General features: G+C 42.3%; 1 protein-coding gene across 1 annotated transcript in view; it reads right to left on the bottom strand.

Moving 5' to 3' along the window:
* Positions 1–23,454, bottom strand: part of LOC124722900 — a 506,082-nt gene that overhangs the window by 296,611 nt on the left and 186,017 nt on the right. Inside the window, exons 4-5 of the mRNA XM_047248040.1 lie at positions 15,444–15,554; positions 7,219–7,375 (exon numbers count right to left, since the gene is read on the bottom strand). Coding sequence (XP_047103996.1) covers positions 7,219–7,375; positions 15,444–15,554 — 268 coding nt within the window. The remainder of the gene's footprint in view (positions 1–7,218; positions 7,376–15,443; positions 15,555–23,454) is intronic.

Consider the following 23,454-nt stretch of genomic DNA (forward strand, 5'->3'; position numbering starts at 1 on the left):
ACACAAGTGATGTTGATCGTTCTGGACGCCCTGTGGAGGTTCAAAATGGTTCAAATGGCTCTGAGCACTATGAGACTTAACTTCTGAGGTCATCAGTCCCCTAGAACTTAGAACTACTTAAACCTAACTAACCTAAGGACATCACACACATCCATGCCCGAGGCAAGATTCGAACCTGCGACCGTAGTGGTCGCGCGGTTCCAGACTGTAGCGCCTAGAACCGCTCGGCCACCCCGGCCGGCCCTGTCGAGGTTACGACTCCAGAAATCGTTGATAAAATCCATGTTATGGTGATGATTAGTGCTCAGAGCCATTTGTTATGGTGATGGATGACCGAAGAGTTAAGGTGCTTGAGATTGCTAGTGCTGGGGACATCTCGAATGAACGGGTACATAACATTCTGCATAAATATTTGGAGATGAGAAAGCTATCCGCAAGATGGGTTCCACGATTGCTCACGCTTGACCAAAAACGGAATCGTGTGAAAAGTGTTGCAAGGATAGTTTGCAGCTGTTCAGGAAGAATCCGCAGGACTTTAAGTGTCGTTTCGTCACTGTGGATGAAACATGGATACATTACTATACTTCTGAGGCCAAACATCAATCTAAACAATGGGTTACCAAGGGAGAGTCTACACCAAAAAAGGCGAAGACCATTCCTTCGGCCGGAAAGGTAATGGCGACTGTCCTTTGGGATTCGCAAGGGATAATCCTCATCGACTATCTGGAAAAGGGTAAAACTATTACAAGAGCATATTATTCATCGTTATTGGACCGTTTGAAAACCGAGCTGCAAGAAAAACGCTGGTGATTGGACAGCAAAAACGTCCTTTTCGATCACGACAATGCACCAGCACACACCTCAGCAGTTGTGGTCGCAAAATTAATGGAAATAGGATTCCAACTCGTTTCACATCCCCCCTATTCTCCGGACTTGGCTCCCTCGGACTACAATTGGTTCCCCAATTTGAAGAAATGGCTGTCGGGACAAAGATTTTATTGAAAGGAGGAGATGATTGCAGCAACTAATAGCTATTTTGCAGACTTGGACAGTTCCTATTATTCGGAAGGGGCGAAAAAACTAGAACAGCGCTGGACATAGTGTATAAGTCTAAAAGGAGACAATGTCGAAAAATAAAAAAAGGTTTATCCGAAACACGTAAGAAGTTTTTATTTTTGCACGGACCTTTCAAACGCCTGTCGTAAGTAGAAGTTGATCCATGCTGTAGGTGAAACATATCGCGCTACTTCTCTATTGTTAGAACGATACAGACTGTCTCCAAACCTTTTGGGTTAAAATGATACACGCAGTAGGGGACTCAAACTGATTACTTTCAGATAAGGAACTAATGGTAGGTAATTAGTATTTAGTTACGACCGCAAGTTTCTATGCATACGTTACAACAGAAAAATTTACAGAACCGAGCTTTGGGTTAAAACCATTGGTCCTCCTAGCTTGCGTACATTGTTTATGAGAGGGGAGAAACTGTTGATCAGCCAGCACTCTCCAAACTGTATTCTTTGAAGTCTGCAGCAAAGGGGTAAGTTGACGGGTGCTTATTGATGAATCTCCTCCCACTAGATCCAACGCCGTATCTCAGAATTCTACTGTGCGACAATTCTTTCCTTTAAATCTTGCCAGCTCGCTGTGGTTAGAATACTGCAGTTTCTCGTAAATTTCTACCACCAACGATAAATTTCTCCAACGTAGGATGACACATGTTGCGAAGAGGTCCCAGTGCATAATATTCTATCTTCGACGATCAGTCATGAGCTTTGAACAATGGTTGACTTCACTGTGGATACATCACAGAACGTTTCGTGCTGTTTTTAAAAGTAGCGTCACCGAGATGGACGCGGCAACTTGTTTCTTGTGAAATGTAAGCAGTTTACGAAAATGTGCCTTCGTGTTGAACACATCGTACACCTTGAAGTATTCATTTCCGGCCACAGATTCCCTGTATAAAAATAATTTATGATACTCTGCTGTCTGGATTATTTTGACAATAAAAGTTTGGGACACCTTGTATACACTCTTTAGATACGGCTAGCGAGTGCACTGACGAAGTTGTTGAACATAGTATGTACGAGGGTAATCTTAAAAGTAATGTCTCCTATTTTTTCATAAGTACATAAACCTGCTTATATCTATGGTTTACATCAGTTTATAGCTTGAACATTTAGCTATTTTCTGGCGATGCATTTTGTAGACGCTGTGGCAGTTTTTGTATGCCCATGTCATACCAGTTCGCCGTCATGCTCGTCAGAAAGTTATGAAACTCTTCTTTCACCTCGTTGTCGGAGGTGAATCGCTGGGGCCACAATTAATGCTGACAGTTACTGTGAGACTCTGAAAAAACTCAAACGAGCAATTCAGAACCGGAGAAGAGGAACGTTGAGCAAGGGCGTACACATTCTCCATGACAACGCTCGCCCACACATCGCTCGGCAAACCGTTGCTCTCCTGCAACAGTTTCAGTGGAACAGAATCACCCACCAACCCTATAGTCCTGACTTTGCGCCCAGTGACTATCGCCTGTTCCCTAGGTTAAAAGAACGTTTGGCCGGAAAGCGATTCAGCTTCGGCGACGAGGTGAAAGAAGAGTTTTCTGAACAGCATGACGGTGAGCTGGTATAACATGGGCTACAAAAACTGCCCTGTTGTCAATTGTGTTGGGGCCATAAACCGCACGAAAAGCAAAGTAACATCAGTTTTTAATTGTCATGAGATTGGCGCAAGACATGTTCAATATGCTGTCCACCGTTTTCTGCCACAAGTTGAAATCGAGCAACAGCGTGCTCCACAAGTCGGAGTAGCTAGGGGCACGTTCAGAATGCGTTGTGCAATGCGTACCTTCAATTCAGCCACGTTCGTAATTGGAGCACTGAACACAACATTTTTCAAGTAACCCCACAGCCAGAAGTCACACGGATTGTGATCAGGTGATATGGACGGCCAAGCTGTAGGGAAATGACGGCTAATAATTTTAGCTTTTCCGAAATGCATCTGCAGTAACAGCTTCACTGGCTGTGCAATGTGCGGACGAGCGCCATCTTGCATAAGAATGGTCCTACCCGCGCATCCACGCTGTTGAAGGGTTGGAATGACGTTGGTGAGCAAAAGATTCTCATAGCGTTTACCAGTGACAGTGACAACATTAAAAATGGTTTTGAAGAAAAAACGGTCAAATGTTTTGTGAAATGATTTGTCTAAAAGTAAGAAATGAAACAGGTTAGAGAAACATTTGATGTGCCTTTGATGATGCTCGAAAATGCACCAGACAACTATCCTCTAGTACTCTTTACAGTTTTGTGTTAAACATTGAACTTTAAATTCTTAGTCGGCACCTCTTTTGGCAGTACAGAATTTCTAGCGCAATTAAAGGCACGCCGAATATTTCACTAATCTGTTTTACTTCTTACTTTTAGACAAAACATTACACAAAACACTTGACTTTTTTCATTTTTTACTCTCGGATTTTGTTCAGCAGCATGAAACATAACAAATTTAAATAGCGATCGGTATTCTATTATTATGAGTATGCAGTCAAATGAAACGTTTTCACGAAAAACAGCTAGGTCGTGAAACGGCACCTTTTGTCACCCAATTTGCGTTCCTAACGTTTTCTGTTCTCGAAGTGTTCTAAGTTTAGTTCTTGATTCGAAGAAAACAATTTAGACAGTTAAATATCACGACACTGTAACTTATTATGCGCAAAACAGCTAGGCCTAGCAGAGATGAACTTTTTTGACACATTTACGTAGCTAGAAGCAGTTATTAGCGAAATATTTCAATTTTCCCTCAAATCGCTCTTAAAGCTTTTCTTGAATTTCCTAATTACTTTCAAGCAATTAAATCTTCGCCGGCCGGGGTGGCCGAGCGATTCTAGGCGCTACAGTCTGGAACCACGCGACAACTGCGGTCGCAGGTTCGAATCCTGCCTCGGGCATGAATATGTGTGATGTCCTTAGGTTAGTTAGGTTTAAATAGTTCTAAGTTCTAGGGGACTGATGACCTCAGAAGTTCAGTCCCATAGTGCTCAGAGCCATTGTTTTTAATTAAATCTTCCTTTGCAAAACTAGATCTCACGCTACTCAGTTTGATACCCCATTTGCCCATTACCCATTCTTCGTTTGGCTATGGAAATCTGGACAAAAATACAGTGTGCAATTTTCCCTCAGATCACTAATTAAGATTTTATTAATCACCCTGAAAACTTTCAAGAAATTAGTTTTTTTTTTTTTTTTTTTTTTTTTTTTTTGCAAAACTAGCCCCTTACGCCGATCAATTTGATCCCGATTTGTCTATTTCTCATTCTTCGTTTGGGTATGAAAATTCGGACAGGCATACAGTGTATAATTTTCCTTCAAATTATTGAATGAGTTTTTCTTGATCACCCTGAACACTTCCAAGAAATTGCATATTTTTCTTTTTGCAAAACTAGACCTTACGCCGGTCAATCTGATCCCCATTTGTCCACTTCCCATTCTGCGTTTGGCCGTTTGGCTATGCAAATTCGACAAAAAAATTTTCCTCAAATGACTACTTAACTTTTTCTTTCTGACCCTGTTAGCTTTCAATCAATTAAATCCTTTTTAGCAAAACTAGACCTCACTTTGGTTAATCCGGTATCCCATTTGTCGGTTTTCTACTCTTCGTTTGGTAATGTCAATTTGGAAAAAAATCCAATGTGTAATTTCTAGGGAGTCCTGTTTTCGGTCCTCTCATATGCTTGACCAATAAGTACCCTACTGTGTTACAAAACATTGGTCTCTCCCTTTATTTGATAAACTGTTTGAAATTTAGAAAAAAAGGTATTAGGCTAGTGAGAGTACGCAATGGTGTAAGTATTTTGCAGTTTGGCTTACATTCGTAATTTTATTGTGTAGTGAAATATTAAAGCAACCATGTTTTTTCTTAATTGATCGAAGTTATTTCTTTAAAATAGTTCTACAACAACTCAAACGAAAAGTATAGTTATATCACGGTTGCCGCAGTCCGTTGTGAAAAAGCAGAAAAGGCGACGCCGTGCATTCTTCCGTTCCCTTATGAGATGTTTACGTGGCAACTGGGGACAATAAAGGGTACTGGACCGAAAGTTTTTGCCTGCAAATAAAACACATTTCCTGTCTTTCATCGAAAACTATATCAATATTCATACCTGTACAGGTTGTAGCCGAACTCCATTGACAACATTTCGGAAGTTGGCTCTGAGCACTATGGGACTTAACTTCCTAGGTCATCAGCCCCCTAGAACTTAGAACTACTTAAACCTAACTAACCTAAGGACATCACACACATCCATGCCCGAGGTAGGATTCGAACCTGCGACCGTACCGGTCGCGCGGTTCTAGACTGAAGCGCCTAGAACCGCTCGGCCACTCCGGCCGGCTGCGACCTTCAAGCAGTGTTACGGCAGTTGAAAATCCCATGGTCCACCGTTCGCAAAGTGCTGCGAACAATTGTGAAACGGTATCGAGGCTGCCGCGCATGCAGATGCAGATGGTTGTCATACTGAGCAACGTTTGTATCCTGGATCGTAAACATGGCACGAAATTTAAAAAAAGTTATCCTCTTATGTGGAAATAAAATGTTTCTGTCAGTGGTTTATTTGTTATTTCTCTTCCGCATGTCCTTACAAAAGTTTCCACAAATTTTTATTGCCCTACTATCTCTCGTACTGCGGAAGTTCCTACTGATAAGCGCCGCCACACTGGGCGCAACGTGAAAGTTCAATTGTAACCACCCTGCACAAGTAACACTGTCGGAAAAACACAGACGAGACATCCAACCAATACGGAATGCAAGTTGGGGGGGCAAGAGGGAAGTGAGCATTATTGCAGCGTGAGTGAATTGAACATGTTTGTTTCCAGTCAAGACACACAACGCATACCATCAACATTTGCAGTGATGTGCAGATATTTTCAATGCGATACAGGTACAAATACAAACGGGAGTAAGAAATCATCGAAATGCATTTACTCTGTAACGATTCACCGGAAACCACAGGTCCTTTACATCAAAATATTCAAAAGATATCCCTAAACAACCTTCGAAATTTTGTAGCAGGAGACAGGTTTCACCTGTATACTCCAGCTTTCAAGAGCACTGGCCATAGTTAAGTTACTAGTCCCGTATTTAGTAGAATCCCAGTCCGGCCCTCCTTATTTAGGTTTTCAGTAGTTTCCCTAAATCTCGTGACACAAATGCCGAAATAGCTCCTTTGAAAAGCACACGGCCAATTTTCACCCTCATCGAAATTATCTCTTCGTCGACGTTAAACAATAACTCCTTTCCTCCATTCTTTCAAGGGCCTTGGTATCCAATTAAGAAAGTACATCCTTGATTAAAGTTAAAGATTCATTGCATATCTCAGCACATAAAAAATGTAAAACTAGAAAACCTACAACAAAAGTACTCACTGCTCTTCGCGCTATCACGTACAAAAAACTTGTTTCAGTATCTTACAAGGAGCGTCCGAAATGTTCGTTGAATGGTGTCAGAAAAAAAAGAAACAATAGCTGCAAACGAAATATCTTTCGCGACCCTTAAAGTAATCGCTATTAGCTACAACAGACTTCTGACGTTGGTTGTAAAGTTGTTGGAAACTGTCAGGAAACGCTTCTTGTGTAATCGCTGGATGAGACCCGGTGTTACCAATAAAATCTGAAGACCAATGACAGTCAGTGGCATAGTGGTCATCGTTTTCACTGCTTCCCTCGGTTAAAAATTCTTGATCGATCAAGCCTTTGCTGTCGAAAAAGGCGATCAACTTTGTCTTAATCATGGATTTGTCAGATGTCTTTTTTTTTTTTTTTGGAGTCGTGGAAGACGATGAGCACCATGCCATTGACAGTCGTTTGGTCTCTGGATCTTGTTGATAGCACCAGATCGCATCTCCTGTGATGATGCGGATATCCACACGGTGCTCTTAGTGATTCCATAAGAAACGTTTGTTGACTGTCACTACCGGTGTCAGAAGTGTGTTGTAGCTAGTGGTGGCTGAGCTGAAGGCCAGGAACAGGAAAAGTATTTAGTTTGTAACTCTTGTTTCGTTTATTTTCTGAAACCATTCACAGAACTCTCCAGATGCACCATGTACAATTTTATGGTGTATAAAGATTTTCAAATTACACATGACAACTGGGTTCCAAAATTCAGTATAACTTCGACCGTCTTACTGAGAGTAGAAACAGACAAGCTGAAATACACCCTTACCTGCAAATGAAAGTCGTCTCAAACAAGCACAGTTTTTCACATTCTGTCTTCGTTTGCGTATTTCGTTCTTCCTTGTTGTCGAATCCCTCAAGATAAGCACCAACAACTCTCTCGAAGGCCCATAAACGATCGCCACACATCGAGCTTAGATTTGAAACTGCAAAAGAAAATATTCGATTGAATTACTCAAAGCCCTATTAACACATATGATTGACTATAACGGATTTCAAACATTACGCTAAACATTAAGTCTTTACAGTACATCATTTAGTAGATTATAGCGTATCTCCTATTCATAACTCCACTCTTGATTGGAAAATTCCGAACTTAAAGCCCCGTAAATTTACGGGAGTACACTGATAACATATCATTTTAATTCCTTTCGAATAACTACAGATTATTCAGTCCTTTCACTGTTATCTGCCTTGTGCTGATATGAACTCTGACGTGTAATATAAGCAACCGGTAACTATTTACATTCATCTTGCCTAGGTATACGTCGTTTTTATACAATATGCTGTAATCCTTCTAAGTGTCACTGGTTTGGCCATTGCTTTCAGAATCACCCTCCTCCAGCTGACGATAAATCTTATGTCCAATAGAAACACTGCACTACTTTTTGTATTCAGCTTTGCCTTTTGTGCATCATTTTTCACTCAAGGCACTCTATCTCGTAAATACATGGTACATGTCTGAGGTATTGTTGCATAAAGTTTCCACTCGAAGTAAACACTATCTTACGTCACTATTTGTGAATGAAGTATTATTGTAAAACTAAAATTTGCTGCGATTGAATCACTAAAAGAGTAAGTAGCAGCGATAGAAAATTCAAGTACATGCTATAGAAAGAGTTTACTAGTGCAGTCTGAACATTTACATTCATGTTCAGAAAAAAAAAAACAGAATACCTTGAACGACTAGAAATAGGATGGTCACATTCACAGTACATGTAAATTAGTAAGTTCTGCAGAAATGATTAGTATTTGAACAATCGGCCCGAGGGTTCAAGGTCATCATCGGTATCGCGTTCCAACACCAGCTGCCTGTAAAATGTGTCTGTGGCTCTCGTTGTCGCTATAAACCGAAGGTAATGGATCAGTGTGACTTGAGCAGACGTGCAGGATGCCTCGCAGGCGTATGCGCGAAACGTACCATCAAATCAGTGAGTCTGAAAGAGGGTACATTATTGGCGTCAGAGATCCATCCGGAAAATTGCTGCTCGTGTGGGACGAAGTGTTACGGCAGCGCAGAGGGTGTGTGTGTCGAATGATTCACGGAAGGCCGTAGAACACGACGAGATGGGTCAGGTTACACCACTCAGACCACTCCCGAAAAGATCGACACCTCATCCAAACCAAGCGAGGTGGCGCAGCGGTTAGCACACTGGATTCGCATTCGGGAGGACGACGGTTCAAACCCGCTTCAGGCCATCCTAATTTAGGTTTTCCGTGATTTCCCTAAACCGCTTCACTCAAGTGCCAGGATGTTTCCTTTGAAAAGGCACAGCCGGCATCCTTCCCTAACCCGAGGGGACCGATGAGCGCGCCGTTTGGACCCTCACCCTAACCAACCAACAAGCCAACCAACCTTACGGAATGACAGGGCAGATCTGCGTCCTCCTCGGCTCTGGCACAACAATGGAACAGTGTAACACATCGTACACTGTCTGGGGTGATAGTCAGTCGTCGTTTATTACCGTCTGGGTTACGTGTGCGTCGTCCCCTTCTGCGCCTTTCTTTGACGAATGTACAGAAACATGCAAGACGGCAATGGTGTGTGTAACGACGTCACTGGGGACTGGAATGGCGTCAGATAGTATTTCCGGACGAATCAATCTCTGTTTTCTTGAAAATGATGGCCGCATTTTGGTTCACTGTAGACAGGGGCCGGCCGCGGTGGTCGTGCGGTTCTAGGCGCTCCAGTCCGGAGCCGCGCTGCTGCTACGGTCGCAGGTTCGAATCCTGCCTCGGGCATGGATGTGTGTGATGCCCTTAGGTTAGCTAGGTTTAATTAGTTCTAAGTTCTAGGGGACTGATGACCACAGCAGTTGAGTCCCATAGTGCTCAGAGCCATTTGAATCATTTGTAGACAGGGGGAGCGGCATCACAGTAACCGCATTCGCACAAGACATCAAGCGTCAGCTCAAGGGCTTATGGTGTGGGGTGCTATTTGGTACAGTCACAAATCACAGCTGATACATGTCCAGGGCACTGTAACCAGTGCGATCTACATGAATGACATCCTGCGACCCATAGCCATACCCTTTCTGCTCAACACCCCAGACGGTCAGTTAGGCAGCAGCAGCCGGCCGAGACAGAAGCAGCAACAGGGAAGTAACCGATTTTGTGATTTTTACGAGTTCCAAACCAGGAGCGAATTTCATATCATCATCTGTGTGCTTTAATAGTTTAGTTTCTTGAGTTTCTGCGTGTTAATTTAATATCTAATAGCCACAGTCCTCGAGTTTTTGTTTGCGTCCGAAAGTAAACCGATTTTGTGACATATTACAAGTTTCTAATCAGGGGCAATTTATTTAGTTTCACCTGAGTGCTTCGTTGGCTGGGTTTTTGAATCTCTCGGTAGTAATCTAATTCATTAGACACAGTTCCTGCGTTTTAGTCAGCATCTACAGTAGATTTCCGCAGCATGTGCCGATAGTCCGTTTATCTGGGTACTTTAGTTTTCCATGGTCTTTTGTATGGATAGGGACTGTGATTGTTGTGTGCGGATGTGAGCCGATTTGGTGACACTTCGCTCTCAGCTCCAGGCTGTGATGGCTTCTGTTACACAGCTTGAGGCTGCAGTGGATGGGCACCACTGTTGTGGGCTGGCTATAGGGATCCAACGGAAGTCCAGCACGTCCAATGCTCCAATCGGTCCTCACTGGTAGCCAGCCCAGTTACTACCCGCACCGAGGTTGACCCCTCATCTGTGGTCGGATGGGAAGTCGCCCCTGGGCGTAGCAGGTGGCGAAAGACTTCCCAGGGGGCCGCACGTAAGGCTTCCCCAGTTAGTCTGACCAACAGATTCCAGGTGCTGTCTGTGGCTGACACTGTCGCTAAGCTAGATGCCTGTCCTGTTTCAGAGGAAACCTCTCAGCCTGCAAGATCCGGGCAGTTACAGAGAGTGGGATTATTAATAGTTGGAAGCTCCAACATTATGAGCGTTGTGGGGCCCTTAGGGACATAGCTGCCAAGAATGGGAAGAAAGCCAATGTGCACTCCGAGTGCATACCGAGTGGAGTCATTCCAGACGTGGAAAGGATACTTCTGGATGCCATGAAGAGCACAGGGTGCAGCCAACTGCAGGCAGTGGCTCACGTCGGTAGCAATGATGTGTGTCACTTTGGATCAGAAGAGATTCTCTCTGGTTTCGAGCGGCTAACAGTAGTGGTAAAGGCTGCCAGTCTTGTTTGCGAGATGAAAGCAGCATAGTCGACAGGACCGATTGCGGACCTCCGGTACAGAGCCGAGTGGAGGGCCTGAATCAGAGGCCCAGACGATTCTGCGACCGTGTAGGCTGCAGATTCCTCGACTTGCGGCGTAGGGTGGTTCGGTTTCAGGTCCCGCTGAATAGGTCAGGAGTCCACTATACGCAGGAGGCGGCTACACGGGTAGCAGGTGCTGTGTGGCGCAAACTCGATGGTCTTCTTAGATTAGAGGGTCTCGGGGAAACACAAAAAGGGCTTCAGTCACAAAGGGTGCAAGGCGAACATAGGAAGAACGTAGATCTGGGAACCATCGGTACAAGAGTTGTAAATTGTCATAGCTGTGTTGGGAAAGTACCAGAGCTTCAAGTGCTAATAGAAAGCACTGATGCTCACTCAAATCGTTATAGGCACTGAAAGCTGGCTAAAGTCGGATATACGCTCAGCCGAAATTTTTGCAAAGAACCTAACGGTGCTCCGAAAGGATTGGCTAAACACAGTTGGCGGTGACATGTTTGTTGCTGTTAGAAGTAGTTTATCTCGTCGCGAAATTGAAGTAGGTAGTTCCTGTGATTGAGTATGGGTAGAAGTCATTGTTGGCAATCGGAATAAAATAAGAATTTGATACTTTTACTGACCTCCCAATTCATATGATACAATTTCTGAAATGTTTACCGAAAACTTGAGTTTGATTTCAATAACGTACCCGACTCATACGATTGTATTTAGTGGTAACTTTAATTTACCCTCGGTATGTTGGCGGAAGTACATGTTTAATTCCGGAGATACGCGTAAAACATCATCCGAAATTGTGCTAAACGCATTCTATGAAAATTATTTCGAGCAGTTAGTTCATGAGCCCACGCGAATAGTAAACGGTTGTGAAAACACACTTGATCTCTCAGCAACAAGTAATCCTGAGTTAACAACGATCATCAAAACAGATACAGGGATTATTGAGTACACAGTTGTCGTAGCAAGATTGAATATTGTAACCCCCAAATCCTCCAAAAATAAACGAAAAATATACCTATTCAAAAAAGCAGATAAAAATTCACTTGTCGCCTTCCTGAGAGACAATTTCCACTGCTTCCAAATTCATAATATAAGAGTAGACCAGATGTGGCTTGAATTCAAAGAAATAGTATCGGCAGCAATTGAGAGATTTATATCAAGTAAAATTCACAAACAATGGAGCTGATCCTCCTTGGTACACAAAACAGGTCAGAACACTGCTGCAGAAACAACGAAAAAAAATGAAAACATGCCAAATTTAAACAGACGCAAAATTTCCAAGATTGGCGATCATTTACAGAAGCTCGAAATATAGCACGGACTTCAATGCAAGATGCTTACAATAGTTTCCACGACAAAACTTTGTCTCGGAACCTGGCAGAAAGTCCAAAGAGATCCTGGTCGTAAGCGAAGTATGCTAGCGGCAAGACACAATCAATGCCCTCTCTGCGTCATAGAACTGGAGATACTATGGAAGACAGTGCTGCCAAAGCGGAGTTACTAAACACAGCCTTCCGAAATGCCTTCACAAAAGAAGACGAAGTAAAACTTCCAGAATTCGATTCAAGAGCAGCTGCCAACATGAGTAACTTAGAAGTAGATATCCTCGGAGTAGAGAAGAAACTTAAATCACTTAATAAAAGTACGTCTTCTGGTCCATACTGTATACGCTTAGATTCCTTTCAGAGTATGCTCATGCAATAGCTCCATACTTAACAATTATATACAACCGTTCGCTCGACGAAAGATCCGTAACCAAAGACTGGAAAGCTCCACAGACCACACCAATATTCAAGAAAGGTAGTAAACCCACTAAATTACAGCCCCATATCATTAACGTCGATATGCAGCAGATTTTGGAACATATATTGTGTTCGAACATTATGAATTACCTCAAAGAAAACGGTCTATTGACACACAGTTAACACAGATTTAGAAAACATCGTTCTTGTGAAACAGAACTAACTCTTTACTCACATGCAGTGTTGAGTGCTGTTGACAAGGGATTTCAAATTGATTCCGTATTTCTGAATTTCGGGAGGGCTTTTGACACTGTACCACACAAGCGGCTTGTAGTGAAATTGCGTGCTTATGGAGTATCGTCTCAGTTATGTGACTGGATTCGTGATTTCCTGTCAGAGAGATCACAGTTCGTAGTAACTGACGGAAAGTCATGGAATAAAACAGAAGTGATTTCTGGCGTTGCCCAAAGTAGTGTGATAGGCCCTTGGCTGTTTCTTATCTATATAAACAATTTGGTAGACCATCTGAACAGCCGTCCTAGGTTGTTTGGAGATGACGCTGTCGTTTATCGATTAGTAAAGTCATAAGAAGATCAAAACAAATTGCAAAACGATTTAGAAAAGATTTCTGTATGGTGTGAAAATTGGCAATTGACCCTAAATAAGGGAAAGTGTGAGGTCATCCACATGAATGCTAAAAGGAATCCATTAAACTTCGGTTACACGATAAATCAGTCAAATCTAAAGGCCATAAATTCAACTAAATACCTAGGAATTACAATTACGAACAACTTAAATTGGATGGAACACACAGAAAATGTTGTGTGGAAGGCTAACCAAAGACTGCGTTTTATTGCCAGGACACTTAGAAAATGTAACAGTTCTACTAAGGAGACTGCCTACACTACCCTTATCCGTCCTCTTTTAGAATACTGCTGCGCGGTGTGGGATCCTTACCAGATAAGATTGACGGAGCACATCGAAAAAGTTCAAAGAAGGGCAGCACGTTTTGTATTATCGCAAAGTAGGGGAGAGAGTGTCACGAAATTACAGTCACCAAGTTTCTCCTCCGAATGCGAAAATATTTTGTGACGCCGACCTACATAGCGAGGAACGATCATCATAATAAAATAATGGAAATCAGAGCCTGTACAGAGAGATATAGGAGTTTGTTCTTTCCGCGCGCTATACGAGATTGGAATAATAGGGAATTGTGAAGGAGTTTCGATGAACCCTGTGCCAGACACTTAAATGTGATTTGCAGAATATCCATGTAGATGCAGATGTAGATTAGACGCCTTCTTTCATCAAGACAATGCACGATTACATGTTGCTGCACGAATATGTGCCTTCTTGGTGTCACAGTATGTCAGCCTTTTGCCCTGGCCCGTCAGATCACCAGACTTGCCGCCAATCGAAAACGTGTGGAATATGGTGAAACGACGGGTGCAGCGCTGTGACCCAATGCCTACCGCCACAGATGAACTTTGGAACCAGTTGAGTGCAGCGTGGATGGCTATACCACAGGACGCCATTCGCGTCTTATATGCGTCGATGCCATCGCGCATGGAACAAGTTATCAGGAGCCATGGCGGACCCTGTGCCTACTAGGCAACAGGACACATGTTGAACCGAAAATGGTTCAAATGGCTCTGAGCTCTATGGGACTTAACATCGGAGGTCATCAGTCCCCTAGAACCCAGAACTACTTAAACCTAACTAAACTAGGAACACATCCATGCCCAAGACAGGATTCGAACCTGCGACCGTAGCGGTCGCGCGGTTCCCGACTGAAGTGCCTGGTACCGCTCGGCCACTGCGGCCGGCTGCTGAACCGAGGTGACTGAAATGCTTATCATTTTTGAAGAACATAGTTACGTATATATCCTGTGAATATGTACGTCCTATCTCTAGTCGTTCAAGGTGTTCTGTTTTTTTTCTGTATGTGAATGTACTTATCCGTATGGAACAAGCTAGTCTTGTGCATGAGGAGCATCACAAACAACCGGTGACTCTACGGATGGCACGAAATTCTTAAAACATAGTTAACATTTCCTTAAACTTTTCGTTCATTTGGCTCTTAGTTGTGAATTCTTTGTCGATTTTGAACACATTAGACTTGAACATTTCGCTGTTGGCAGCTTGGGACACATTAGACACAATTGCTTGCCTATTGGCAATTCATGAAATCAAACACGCGATTAACAAACAACTACTCCGACAGTACAAAGGCTGAATGGCATTGTTAATGTAGGCGTCACTCTGTGTTTTCGGTAATACGCAGTTGTCTTCTCCGAGACTCTACTGCTACGATGAGCGTAGTACCATTTATCAATCTTCATGTTCATTGTAGTAAGTGTGCGTTAAGATTGATAAATGGTTTGAAATATATAGAACAAAAAATTAAAGGGAATTACGTTTATAAGTTTTAATAGCACTACATGTGTCAGGCACACACTAAGTTAAATCTTGTAAGACGACGTAGCAGTAGTGTCGCTGAGCTTTCAAAATGCATCCAGAGCGGGCACTTGTTCTAGACCTAACAGCTGTGACTGCACTTTTGTTTGACAGAACACTAAAAATACCAGGCGAGGAGGAACAGTAGAGCTAGAGAGGAAATCACTAGAAATATATGAAGGGTTTATTTCAATAGTGGCACAAGTCCATTTTTGTTCATTCTGAGATACAGAGTCCTAAAGTTAAATGAGCGCTGAAAAATCTGCACTTGAGATACCAGAAATATTCAAGTAAATATACCTGAATATTTCTGGTATCTTAACTGCAGATTTTTCAGTGGTTATTTAATTTTAGGACTCTGTATCTCAGAATGAACAAAAATGGACTTGTACCACTATTGAAATAAGCCCTTCATATAATGTCTTTCACAGCGTTCTGGTACCTGGTTTTTGTACCTTCACTTCTGAATAAACATTCTAATTTTAGCTGACAGATTGTAACAAACTTAATGAAATAGAAAAAAGTTAGCTTCTTATGCGCTATACGCTAAGAGAAAATCGTTGAGCGTTGAATACGTGTCTTACCTCCACGCAGACATATTTTCTCGAAGAAATTGCTCCCTATTTTGTCGTGAAGACTGTTTCGATGTCCAGCTGAGTCAGTGTTGTAGGACAGACACCGAGAAGTTTCGTAATCTGTGAATACCAAATAATTAATGATCAGTTATTCGAAATAGAGAACATACTTCGTGGATTATATGAATTTTATACATATAATTATATTTCGTAGAATTTGATAGTAAATTGAGCAACAAGGAAATGCATACTCAGTATATGTGTGATGAAATTTTACACATCATTCGCCGTGCGTATAAACACTCTTAGACGTGTGTACCTATTGATGAGAGATGATTCAGTGCTAGGAGATTTCACTTGAATCTTTAATTATGAATGAGGCTATGAGAAATTCCTTAAATATCTGTGTTACATTGTGTAGTAGTTCAACATGGCTACAAAACATTTTTCGTTCACTGATTTTCAGAAATTAGGGAGAAATTTGAAAAACAGCAATTGCACGAGAAAATATAGCTTATACAGGGTTGTCAGAAAATGTGTGAAATGCTTGTAGGGATGTTACAGGGCAGGTTGTACTGAGACATAAGTGTTACGAAAGAAATGCGATACGTTGCTCCGTTTCCGAGTTATTTAGCATAGAATTTAGCCAATCGGGGAGTCGCGCGCTCGCATTCAAGCGACCTGCCAGGGACGGTGTTGCCCAACGAGTGCTTTGTGTCGTTAGCTGAAACTTGAATTTACGCGCGCGACGATCGGATTGGCTAACTTCAATGCTAAATAACTCGGAAACGGCGCAACGTATCGAATTTTTTTTTTTGTTGTAACATTCATATCTCAGTACAACCTGCCTGCGACATCCCTACAAGCGTTTCAGACATTTTCTGACCACACTGTATAAATCTAAGTGGCCAAAACTTCTGATCATTTTGAAATTTAACAGTTTTAACATTAATGTACTGAAGCATACAATGACAAAAGTTTGAAAAAGTTATTTCAATTTTTAATTTCGCTCTTAGATTATGGCGCAATACTTCGTATGCTACGCAGAGGCGAGTGAACAGGGTTAAGTCCCAGCACTCGCTCGCCCCTGTATCTCTCTCAATGGTACAGCGCTTGTTTCGCCACATCATCATCGGGTTTCGTCACCTCTCCCACTCCAACCCTGTGACTTCCCTATGCATAAAATGGTAGTAAATTCAAAAATTGGCGGTAAATTAAAAAATTAGCGCGTGTTTTTCCCAAGTCCTATTAAGCCACTGTGCAAGTAGGGTTGTTGCCCCGAGTATAAATTAGCAAGAAATTCAAAAATTCAAGATAGTGCATTGTCATGTTGGTGGAAGTAGATCACTTGTGCTAAGTATAGAAGTCCCTGGTATAGTGACATAGTCTCTATGATGCCAGATGCCAAGACGCTAGGACAAAGGGAAGTTATCAGTCTGTTGACCTACTTGCTGTTTCCCCAAGCTTTTTCTTTCCTCGCTTTTTATTCCCTCCTTTGATGGAGATGAGCGGGTTATTCGAGGGCTTGCTGTATACTCTTTTCAGCTGTTGAGTTTTACATTTTATTTTTAATTTAAATTTGTTTATTTAATGCAATTCAGTGCACATTTCATTTTGACAATAGACTACGACTGAGTCTTTCATTTTGACATTACAATTTGTATTATTCATCCTGGTACTATTACATTCATATTGTTCTTTCTTAACAAACTATGCGTTTTCTGTAATCGTAGTACAATAATATTACTTAAAGATTGTGTTGGTTCTAACGTAATATACATTTTCTTTAATTCAAATATAAAGATGTTGCATAATACTTGAAATGGTAGCGTGGAGAGGAGAGAGATCGATAGGAATGGGGAAGGTTGAGGTAAACTTATGCCTAGTGGAGGGTAAACAGTACATATTGAAGTGTAGAGTCTTAATTACTGTTTACAATTTCTATTTATAATGTTCGGTTTCTTAGAGATACCATAGAGACATAGGTCCACAATCGTGCGTTTGCTGTGGTGGTGGTGGTGGTGGTTGTGGTGGTGGCGGTGGTGTGTGTGTGTGTGTGTGTGTGTGTGTGTGTGTGTGTGTGTGTTTTTATGAGTTTCAGTGATCTGTCCTCTTGTCAAGTTGAGGTGGGGTTGTAGGGTTGGGTGAGAGTGGTTCCAGGATGGGGGCTAGTTCTGGGTAAGTTTTGGCGGTATTGTACTGGAAGGGGTGATGTATTTGATTTCTGGTTTTCGTCGGGTTCTATTGTTGGTGGAGATCAGGTATTCCATGTCGGGCCTTTTGTTCAATATGCGTCTGCCGTATCGTGCTCGAAGCTTGACCAGCCTGGTTTAGAGTGGTTCTACCTTGGTTATTAGGTAGACCTCATTGCTTGGCGTGCTGTAGGGGAGTTTAGCTATACTGCACAGGAGTCTCCAATCTGTGCTGTATATTCTGTTTGCTATTTGGGAGTGTATTCCTCCCAAGGGGGCTGCCGCATTTTCCAGGACAGGTCAAATAAAAGTTTTATAGGAGTGGGCTGTAGTTTGTGTGCTGCAGCCATGGATGCGACCTTGTACCTGGTGGATTAGGTTCTGTCTTATTCGGGTTTTGTTCGGGAGGTGTGTCAGGTGGGTCTTCCAGCTGAGGTGTTTGTCCAGATAGATCCTAAGGTACCTGGCTGTACAATTGATCCTTAATAGTGCGTCCCACAATGGGAGTCTGATGTCGTCTTCGTTTTGTTGGCTTTTTTTTGTAAGATGTCTATGTCTGAAAAGGACTGTCTGAGTCTTCACCGGGTTTGGTCATATCCACATTTCTAGTCGTTGGAGGTACGATTACATCTTGCATTGTATGGTTGTTGTTCGTAACTTAATTATGGTAGGTACGTCAGCTGTATATACGGTGTACAGAAGAGGGGATCAGATGCCACCATGAGGAACGCCAGTACGTGGGGTGAAGGCTTCAGAAGATTGGTTTGTTACATGCACTCTGCAGGTCCGCTCAGTGATATATGCTTTTATTAGTCCAACCATTTTAGCTAGGATACCCATGTTAAGCAGTATGTACAGCAAGCCCTGGTGTCAAAGTTTGCGGAATGCTCGTTCGATATCTAGGAACACTACAAGGGTGCAGTATCCCTGGTCTCACTGCCACATATGACTATTTATAGCAATCAGCGGTCTGCAAGACCCTCCGCCCCGCTTCTGCTATTGATACTGCCTCACAGCGAACATATGAGTCCCATAAAACACCATCCATGTAACAGTGATAGATAAGGGCATAGGGACGCTGAGCTCATACAACCGATACGATAACCCAATGCAAAGTGAAGAATAACAGTTCCGACTGCTGCTACTTGTGCAATGTAAGGCTAGATGCTATGCTTGCAAAATACACCACAGAAAATGATTGTGTGAAGTAGGTACCAGCCGCACGGAGTAGCCGCGCGGTTAGAGGCACCATGTCACTGACTGGGCAGCCCCTCCCGCCGGAGGTTCGAGTCCTCCCTCGGGCACGGGTGTGTGCGTTGTCCTTAGCATACGTTAGTTTAAATAGTGTTTAAGTCTAGGGACCGATGACCTAAGCAGTTTGGTCCCTTAGAAATTCACAAACATTCGAACATTTTTCTGATAGGTACCAACTAATAAAACGAGTAGTAATATGTATTGTTCATAGCAAAACACCAATCCTGCCATGGACTCATCATTCTTATTTGCAGCCTTTCATCAAACACACATTGGAGAATGAATGAGGTTACCAACAAACCCGTGTTTACCGGGAAATGCCGTGTTTTGACTATTTTGTGCCCGTAGTATTTCGAATTTATCCGGTATTTTTATTAGTTTTGCAATGCTAGTTAAAATAATTTATTTCACTTGACACGTCACAGCTTTGTCTATAATTTCTATGTTAGTATAACGGAAGCTTTTGAGGTAGCCAAGACTCTGATTAGTAAAATTGAGCGAAGAATGAGTGATAAGTATTTTTGTATTGCCATAAATAAAGTTTTTAATAAATAAGCTTGTCGCAGAACCTGAAAACGCATTTAAAACGCTCCTCTGGAATTTTATTTGTCATTGGAAACATATTTAGTCAAGAATTTCAAATCAACTGCCAATGCCAATAGAGTTTTGGACTACTCTTTGAATTCCAAGATAAAATTTATACAACTTCAAGAAATTATTGACTCAGTTCAGATAGATGATATGAATGAAGATCGTTTGTCTGATGAATTCTGTAATGCAAAGGATATTTTGAAACAAGCCACATCCTTGGAAGGCAATGCAAACAGAAAGTTGGTTAAGGTTTTTTGTACCTTAAGAGCCAAAAATGTTCAGGTTCCCAATTTGCTGAAGCTAGTGGGTTATGCATTAAGCATTCTTGGTTCAAATGCTGAGGTAGAAAGAATGTTTTCCGTAATGAATCACAAATGGGCAGAGGTGTACAACAAATGTACCACCGAGCTTATAAAAACAGAACTGCAAATAGCGGGGAGTTTTTAATTTTAAATGTAGAGAACTCTTTAAGTTTGTAAAATCGAACGAATCTGTGCAAGAAGAAGCAACTGTATTCATAAATACAAGCAATAATGTAAAATAAAACATGGACCCACATAGATGATATAAGTGAAGATCGTTTGTGTGACGAATTTTGTAATGCAAAGGATATTTTAAAGCACTGCTCTTCGTAGAAAACACTATTTGAACTATTTATTTTGTAGGCTTCCTTCTTGATCCCTTATTTACTCTGTAAAAGATTAGCAAGCCTAAAAATGACACACACTTATACTTGACGATTAAAATTCTTCTCGGTGTTGTCCCGCGTCATTGTATAAAATATTTTATTATAAATTTAAAACCAACGTTTCGGCCGTATTGAAACGGGCTTCCTCAGGGTGGTCTTGCCTTGTGGAAGGCGGTTGCAGTGCGATTGCAACGGCGGTTTTAAGTTTACAAATTAAGTGTTTTATGCAATGACGAGTTACAATATTCAGAAGAATTTTAATCATGACACCAGCGTAGGAAGCCTACGTAGTTATGACACTTATACTTATTTACAAGTCAAACTGTAACCATCGACAATGCAGCAAATACATATAACGAACAAGGAAGTTACTTTTTACAAGAGTAATGGTCAATACTCTACTTGTCCACCACATTTCAAGAAGAACAAATTAACTGCCGTTAGCAATAAAGCCCACTGCTATGTACTGTATGTAAGAAGCAATCGACGACGATGTGATACCAGCATGGGTCGACGCCCACGAGAAAGACAGGCCGTATTCCGTAGTTCACAACACGTAACACTGCAGGTCTTACGAGTGCCAGCAACCGTCCCCAGTGGGGAGCGAGTAAATATTTCAGACAAGTTTATTGATTCTTTAATGCGTTTTTAAATGTATACAAGTTCTCGATAGCACACGACAAAATTAAGACGTTTAGTGGGAACCGTTTCAATTAAATATTGATTTCCAGTGGATCCTGCACGAAGCCGAACGTTCGCGAAGTGTGACGAATAAGCTGTCTAGTGTGACGTCACCATTTCGTTGCAGGGCCCGTAGATCTCGCTGGCCCCGAGCGTGCGTGGAAATTGCGCTCACCTATAAATACGCTGCACTCGTGTGACTGACGATCCTGTGCGTCGAGAGGTGTGATTTTAATTGTGTGCTGGACTTGTACTTAGTGTTACTGTCAGTGATTGTTATGTGCTACGCCATCCGTCGATACTTTTACGCTCCGGTCATACTTCGCCTTGTGTTCTTTTAACTGTCCCAGTGTGTGGTTTTTTGTGTGCGCTACTTTTTTACGGTTTTTATCTCCATTTTACAGTCGCCCCTTTTCGTCTATTGTCTTCCATAATGTAACCCCAATTTTTGTATCTATGTACACCTTGTTTTCTCCTTTATGTTATTTTTAAATGTCTTCTGTTGTATGTTCTATTGTCTTTCGGCTGAAGAGCAGCGCATATGCTGCTGCCAGCCCGCCCCGATGAGGAATTGAAATACAATAAAGAAAAAAAAAGTGACTGACGCGGCCCGCTGGGACTTGCAGTGTTGACAGCTCACACCCCGCCGGCACAGCGGATCGCTGATACGAATTGTGCTCGGAAGCAGTTGCTGTGGAATGATACTTCCTTTCGCAATGTGGAACAGACAAGAGTGTGCTGAAAGGTAAGGTCTCCGCATTTTTTATGTGAAAACTCTTAAAGATATTCAGCATCTCTAATTTTCATGTCTATATATTTATTTCTCGGCATAGTCACTTTGACGACGAAAAAATTTCTCCCAACGAGAGAGCACTTTATTGATACCATCACTGGTGAATGATTTCTTTGACACCGAGTGAGGTGGTGTAGTGGTTAGCACACTGGACTCGCATTCGGGAGGACGATGGTTCAAACCCAGCCATCCTGATCTAGGTTTCCCGCGATTTCCCTAAATTGCTGCAGGCAAATGCCATCCCTCCCTAATTCGATGGGACTGATGACCTCACTGTTTGGTCCCCCCTCCCCCCCCCCCCCAATCAACAACGGCAACTTAGTTGACGCAGCCACAACCTCGCCTCTGCTTGAACCACTTCATCCCTGTCAAAGTGAAGTCCTCTTCTTTAAGGTCTGCAAACGGATGGAAACTGGATGGGACCAAGTCGGGGCGCTTTGGAGGATGACCGATGACAGTGAACCCGGATACTTTGATACTTTGACTTGTTTGGGTTATCAATTGATGGAAAAGTGCTACAAGTAAATTCTGCTGGGCTGCTTGCCTCTGTCAACGCTTTGTGTGATAAGAAAGTTGATTGTTTGAAGGTAGTTTAGGCAAGGCACAGCGACTTGAGCTCCATGTAAGTTTAGAAGACAATACACAGCCAAAGTTTCTTCATGCCCGTCCTGTCCCACATGCTTTCCGAGATCGGATAGCAGCTGAACTGCAGGGGTTGCAGGATTATGATGCAGTTAAACTGAAGTCTCTCCTATGGTTCTTCTTTCGAAGCCATCGGATGCTTGAGAATTTGTGCAGATTTTAAATCTACTGTTAACCCACAAACTGTGATTGATTCTTTTCCTTTACGGCACCTTTAAGATTTAATAAGCAAACGAGGGCAAGGTAATTTTTTCTCAAAAACTGACTTACCGAAGGCAGATCTGCAACTGCCTTTTTGTGACCTGTGCCCATCGGAGCCCGTTTCAGTTTCAGCGGTTACCGTTCGGTAGCCATCAGCTCCATCTATTTTTCACAGGTGTTTGGAATAATTTCGTCGCAATTACCATCGTGTGCTAATTACTTGTACGACATAGTCGTCCCTGACCATACGCCAGCTGAACATTTGCAGAACCTGGATGCATAGTTCAAAGTGTTATTAAAAGCAGGTTTAAAGTGTAATCGTTCCAAGTGTTTTTTTTAACTCAGAAACAGAGTAAGTTATCTGAGTCATGTGATTAAAGCGCACAGGATTCGTCTGTCGCACTCGCATTTGGCTGTCATTCGTGACTTGCCTGACCCCACGGATGTGTCATAACTGCAGCCAGTTATGGGAAACTTGACATATTACATTAGTTTAATAGCAAATGGCGATTAGTTGGCGGCTCCATTGAAATGTTTGCACCGCAAGGGTGTCCCTTTTCCTTTGGTCCAGAGATTGTCAGACTGCTTTTCAGTGCTTAATGGATGCACTGTTAAGTGACCACTACCTTGTACACTTCGACCTCTGCAAACCTGTCATTCTCGCTGTGGGCAACTCTTCCTACGGAGCCAGTGCAATGTTATCACACTGCATGGGTTCTACTAACAGACCGATTAACTTCGTTTCAAAGACACTGAATAAGGCACAGCAGAATTATATCCAATTGAAAAAAGAGGCTTTGGCTATTATTTACATGGCTATTCACTTTCATCAGTGCTTATATGGACGCCATTTTTACGTACTTACAGACCACAGCCCATTGACAGCCCTGTTTGGTTCCTCCCAGCCTGTCCCAGCTTGCATGTTTGATGCATGGCTGAATATAAGAGCGACGAGCCCATGGCAGGACTGGGGCTAAC

Source organism: Schistocerca piceifrons, chromosome X, assembly GCF_021461385.2.
Source record: "Schistocerca piceifrons isolate TAMUIC-IGC-003096 chromosome X, iqSchPice1.1, whole genome shotgun sequence".
Classification (NCBI taxonomy): domain Eukaryota; kingdom Metazoa; phylum Arthropoda; class Insecta; order Orthoptera; family Acrididae; genus Schistocerca; species Schistocerca piceifrons.